The sequence below is a fragment of the Camelina sativa genome, chromosome 16, assembly GCF_000633955.1.
Source record: "Camelina sativa cultivar DH55 chromosome 16, Cs, whole genome shotgun sequence".
NCBI lineage: Eukaryota > Viridiplantae > Streptophyta > Magnoliopsida > Brassicales > Brassicaceae > Camelina > Camelina sativa.
In genome coordinates, this window is record NC_025700.1 from 20206568 (window position 1) to 20211621 (window position 5054).

Consider the following 5054-nt stretch of genomic DNA (forward strand, 5'->3'; position numbering starts at 1 on the left):
ATTACATAAGCACCCTCATAAGTCATAACCATTTTACTCACATATTCTCTCTATCTTTCCTTATTACACAAACTCCATAAAATCTCACATCTTCTCTCCTATCCTTTTCAACTACTACTCTCTCTCTCTCTCTCTCTTAATCAAATCGACGATAGATGAAGATCAGGTGCGACGTCTGCGACAAAGAAGAAGCGTCGGTGTTTTGCACCGCCGACGAAGCGTCTCTCTGCGGTGGCTGTGACCACAGAGTCCACCACGCTAACAAACTCGCCTCAAAACATCTCCGTTTCTCTCTCCTTTATCCTTCTTCCTCAAACAACACATCTCCTCTCTGCGACATCTGTCAGGTCTTTTTCTAACTCCGGACATGGGTTTTGTCTCTAAATTTTCCATTGATCTGAGTTTTTTTTTTTTTTTGATATTGTAGGATAAAAAAGCTCTGTTATTTTGTCAACAAGATAGAGCTATTCTATGCAAAGATTGTGATTCATCGATCCACGCCGCGAACGAACACACGAAGAAACACGATAGGTTTCTTCTTACAGGGGTTAAGCTCTCCGCTACATCTTCTGTTTACAAACCCACTTCATCAGAATCTTCTACTTCTTCAAACAGCCAAGATTGCTCTGTTCCTGGATCATCAATCTCTAATCCTCCTCCTCTCAAGAAACCTCTCTCACCTCCTCCTCAGACCAACAACAACAACAACAACTCCAAGATCCAACCTGGCGATGCCACGATCAATCAGTGGGGTTCCACTAGCACTATCTCAGAGTATTTGATCGATACTTTACCTGGTTGGCACGTTGAGGACTTTCTTGATTCCTCTCTTCCTCCTTTTGGATTCTCCAAGGTTTGTCTCTGATCAATAAAGAATTAAAGATCCTTAGGAGATTGAAACTTATGTTTACGTGATATAACATCACATCAGTTCAGATCTAATTGAGACATAAAGATAAGTAACAAGAACTTTATAGATGTAGAGAGATGTGTGTTTGCCTAATTTGGGTATATGTATAAAGTTGTGAAAATAGAGTTTGTCAATTCTTTTCTGGTGGGTTATATCTTTTTTTGTGTGATTGCAGAGTGGTGATGATGATGGAGTGTTACCATATGTGGAAGCAGAAGATGACAGCACCAAGAAAAACAACAACAATACAGTGTCACTTCCATCTAAGAGTTTAGGGATTTGGGTCCCTCAGATTCCACAAACTCTTCCTTCTTCATACCCAAATGATCACTACTTTTCTCAAGACAACAACAATATACAGTTTGGGATGTACAACAAAGGAACATCACCAGAAGTACAGTCTTATGCTCCAATACAAAACATGAAACAACAAGGACAGAACAACAAGAGGTGGTATGATGATGGTGGCTTCACTGTCCCACAGATCACTCCTACTCCTACTACTACTACTACTACTTTTGCTCATCCTTNTTTACCTGGTTGGCACGTTGAGGACTTTCTTGATTCCTCTCTTCCTCCTTTTGGGTTCTCCAAGGTTTGTCTCTGATCAATAAAGAATTAAAGATCCTTAGGAGATTGAAACTTATGTTTACGTGATATAACATCACATCAGTTCAGATCTAATTGAGACATAAAGATAAGTAACAAGAACTTTATAGATGTAGAGAGATGTGTGTTTGCCTAATTTGGGTATATGTATAAAGTTGTGAAAATAGAGTTTGTCAATTCTTTTCTGGTGGGTTATATCTTTTTTTGTGTGATTGCAGAGTGGTGATGATGATGGAGTGTTACCATATGTGGAAGCAGAAGATGACAGCACCAAGAAAAACAACAACAATACAGTGTCACTTCCATCTAAGAGTTTAGGGATTTGGGTCCCTCAGATTCCACAAACTCTTCCTTCTTCATACCCAAATGATCACTACTTTTCTCAAGACAACAACAATATACAGTTTGGGATGTACAACAAAGGAACATCACCAGAAGTACAGTCTTATGCTCCAATACAAAACATGAAACAACAAGGACAGAACAACAAGAGGTGGTATGATGATGGTGGCTTCACTGTCCCACAGATCACTCCTACTCCTACTACTACTACTACTACTTTTGCTCATCCTTCTCCTCTTTCTTCTAATAAAAAATCTAGATCGTTCTGGTAATTTGCTATCTCCCTACATGGGCTGTTTTTTTGTTTGTTTGTTTGTTTGTTTGTTTGTTGCTCCTTGATTTCTCTCAACTTCGATCTTGATAGAATTAGCCTCTCTTTTTTTGTTTGTTATGTCTTTTGTAAATTTGAGTGTGATAAAGATTATGCTGTTTTAAACATTGTAATAATCATATATATTCTCTTTTCGTTTATGCAAATGTTCTTACTTATCCTCCTCTAGAGCAAATTTTCATGTACAAAAAGGAAGCCCATGACTTGTTTTTGTTGATATTCCAAAAATTGTAGCTTTAGTTATTTTCAATTTTCATCTACATTATTCTCAAGGCATAAAAAAAGTAAAGTCAAATGTAAAAGTAAGCACTAAATTCGATGAATGAGATCTAGTGGAGTATTTTTAGTATGTGACGACAGTCTTTTTCATCTTCTGCCTCTTCAGTCCCCATATCCCATATGGGGAAAGGATGGTTCTTGGATTTGGTTGGAATTATTTAATGTGGAAAATAAAGGTAAGAAAATAGCATATGTAATGGAGACAAATTCGCAATAACGTGCACATCACCATCGGCATATTTTTGTTTCCGAGTGAATATGCCTCCTCCAGAGCTCTGATGACTAACCAAGTGACTAAGGAAGGACACATCATCTTGGCAGCCGAAACAATAGTACCGACACGTCGTCTACTCGTTTTAATTAGCAAACTGTAATTATTGGTTTATAACAAATAAAAATATACTGTAGTTACCAAGAAAGATGAAAAAAAGAGGTGAAAGAAAAAACTAAAGGGACGTCACCTTCGCTTTGTCAAATGGGCCTAACTAATAATATAGGCCGATGTTGGATTTCAAAAATGTCAACCATCCGCTTTACATATATATATGGTTGATAACTTGATATTTGATGTATTTTTAGTGCTTCTCATTGTTGTGCGGCAAAGGCACTATCGTGAAAACTTTTGATTATATATACCGGCAGCCAGAAATTATGCTTAAAAAAGAGGAATGATTAAAGTTGAGTCATGAATGCTCCCGACAAAGATTTCGTTCTAACTTTTTCGAAGGCTCTTTTCTACGGTCTCATATTTGGATATGTTCTCGAAATCCTTTCCACTTTCATATTGCAACCCAATGATTAGGATAAATCAAGAAGATTTCAAGAAACAAGGAAAACATATATACTCACTAGTCAAAAGATAATCAAAAAGATAATCAAGAGATTGTACATTGGTAATTGTCGTACTCAATACTAGAGGTTAATTGATTACAATGTTTTAAAAAGTTTTAAACTATAGTTACTGCTAACAATTACAAGTTAATGTACTCAAGACTGCGCTCGTACTTTTTTCAAAAGATGTTCATCATAGAAAGCACCAAAGACAAAAATCTTTTACACTCGAAATTAAATGGCAAAAGAAAAATCTCATATGGGAATTCCTTTATGAACTTTTAGTTCATTATAGAACCCAAAAAAAACCCAACACTAGATGAACCAGGATCCTAATATAATGGCTATCCTTTTGTCATCACTCGAGAAGCCCCAAAATATTTGTAAGAAAGAAAACCTTATGAAACAAACCAAACAAACCAAAATACCCAAACCAGGAAAAAAAAAGAGAGAATGTATGATGATGGAATTGACGAAAAGATATATTATCTCTCTAGCGACGGCAATGAGGTTTGCAGAGAAAGAGACAATCGTAAAAACAAAAGCCTCCACAATGCAGAGGACATGCCAATATCTTTCCTCTACATTTTCCTCTTCCTTTGCACTCTGCATATTCTCTTTTCACAAACTCTCCTCTTCCTTCTCTTCCTTTTCCTCTTCCTCCGCCGCCACAGCCCCATTTGTACCATCCTCCTCCGCCTCCTCCTCCTCCCCATCCCCATCCTCTGCCGCCACCACCACCCCCTCCTCCACCGCCTCCGCCTCCTCCTCCCCCTCCTCCTCCGCCGCCTCCACCCCATCCCCATCTATAGCTTCCGCTTCCTCCATTGTAACTTCTTTTCTTGTCCTTGATAACTACTTCGGTGGTTGTGCTGTTTGTATCATTATTGTTGTTGTTTTTTAGCGTGTCTTGATCAGTGGAACGGACATGCCCACTCACTAGTAGGTTAGTTTGCAAGATCACTACGATGAGGTAGATAACCACCAATGAAGAAGTTGTCTTCATTTTTCTTGATTCTTCACAAAGTTTGTAACTAGACTTGTTTTTGTTTGATTTGATACGATAGCTTCGTTTTGGCCCTCTATTTATAGTGCTTTTGTTTTGGTTTTCTGTCCCTTTACATAAATTGAAAAGTCTTATATTGACAGATAGGTTTGGTCCTTTCTAACCAGAAAAAAACGTTAGGTTTGGTCCTACCAAGAATAAATAGTGTTTGTGTCTTAAAAATCAAGAAGAGAAGACGATCATAATTATGTTTTTTTTGTTGGTCAACTTATCATGTGCCTTTTCTTTATCAAACAAAAAAAGACGTTATTATGTGTTATTGGTTATTAGTTTTATGATTTTAAGGGATTTGCAAATCCAAACAAAAATAATATATTATTTAATCGTTAATTTTAAAATATTTATCAAAATTATGTGCTATTGGTTATATGATTTACAAATATTTGTTAAAATTCCATGTTATTCATTTAATGATTTGTTTTTGGATTTTTAAATCCATATTATATTTTAAATAGATTTGAAAGGTTTTGAAAATGTAGAATAGAAGAATTCTAATCCAAAGATAAAGCATGTTATTTCAAAATATATATGTTTTGATTTCTATTATTTACAATTTTATATGGTAAGTGTCTTTTACAAACGCATATTGAGTATTGACTTCTAGTATATTAGCATGGTTCTGTAAAACACCAAAAGGTTTCTAATAAAAACGAGATATATCACATTTCTAATTTATTTATTTTTTT

General features: G+C 36.1%; 2 protein-coding genes across 2 annotated transcripts; one reads left to right on the plus strand and one right to left on the minus strand.

Annotated features, from left to right (window-relative positions):
* Positions 1 to 2332, plus strand: LOC104751429 (B-box zinc finger protein 21). The gene is made up of 4 exons (XM_010473366.2): positions 1 to 347; positions 428 to 853; positions 1086 to 1160; positions 1795 to 2332. Exons 1-4 carry the CDS (start codon positions 156 to 158, stop codon positions 2131 to 2133), a joined length of 1032 nt encoding a protein of 343 aa, XP_010471668.1. The 5' UTR covers positions 1 to 155; the 3' UTR covers positions 2134 to 2332.
* LOC104751430 (RNA-binding protein cabeza) lies at positions 3477 to 4382 on the minus strand. The gene has a single exon (XM_010473368.1). It carries the CDS (start codon positions 4306 to 4308, stop codon positions 3796 to 3798), a length of 513 nt encoding a protein of 170 aa, XP_010471670.1. The 5' UTR covers positions 4309 to 4382; the 3' UTR covers positions 3477 to 3795.

Excerpts from the sequence above, each read along its gene's own strand:
- LOC104751429 (XM_010473366.2), top strand. The coding sequence starts at position 156 with ATGAAGATCAGGTGCGACGTCTGCGACAAAGAAGAAGCGTCGGTGTTT. Across the intron at positions 348-427 it reads CTCTCTGCGACATCTGTCAG|GATAAAAAAGCTCTGTTATT; the intron begins GTCTTTTTCTAA and ends TTGATATTGTAG. Across the intron at positions 854-1,085 it reads CTCCTTTTGGATTCTCCAAG|AGTGGTGATGATGATGGAGT; the intron begins GTTTGTCTCTGA and ends GTGTGATTGCAG.
- LOC104751430 (XM_010473368.1), bottom strand. The coding sequence starts at position 4,308 with ATGAAGACAACTTCTTCATTGGTGGTTATCTACCTCATCGTAGTGATC.